This window comes from Apaloderma vittatum, unplaced genomic scaffold, assembly GCF_000703405.1.
Source record: "Apaloderma vittatum isolate BGI_N311 unplaced genomic scaffold, ASM70340v1 scaffold28542, whole genome shotgun sequence".
Classification (NCBI taxonomy): domain Eukaryota; kingdom Metazoa; phylum Chordata; class Aves; order Trogoniformes; family Trogonidae; genus Apaloderma; species Apaloderma vittatum.
In genome coordinates this window covers 2980-3186 of record NW_009705733.1, presented here as the reverse complement: position 1 = coordinate 3186, position 207 = coordinate 2980, and the positions used below count along the sequence as shown (strand labels likewise).

The following is a 207-nucleotide window of genomic DNA, read 5'->3' as shown; positions in this document are numbered from 1 at the left end:
AGTGCCAGACACGGCATGGGGTCTCTGCAGGCCAGAGCATCCTGGGGCCCACGGCTGTCCCTGACCTCCTGAGGAACGGAGGGCTCAGCAGGTGGCTCGTCAAGGAAGGAGAGCCAGTGGCCCAGCTCTGGGTTGAGTCTCTTGGACCGGCGAACAGCGTAAACGGTGCTCTCCTGCTTGCGGGTCACTTTCCCTGTGGCTGCACCC

The 207-nt window shown here is 64.3% G+C and overlaps 1 protein-coding gene across 1 annotated transcript in view; it reads right to left on the bottom strand.

Moving 5' to 3' along the window:
• Window positions 1-207, bottom strand: part of PPARGC1B (peroxisome proliferator-activated receptor gamma, coactivator 1 beta) — a gene marked incomplete at its 5' end in the record, with an annotated part of 8595 nt that overhangs the window by 6591 nt on the left and 1797 nt on the right. The window contains one exon of the mRNA XM_009865547.1: window positions 53-199. Coding sequence (XP_009863849.1) covers window positions 53-199 — 147 coding nt within the window. The remainder of the gene's footprint in view (window positions 1-52; window positions 200-207) is intronic.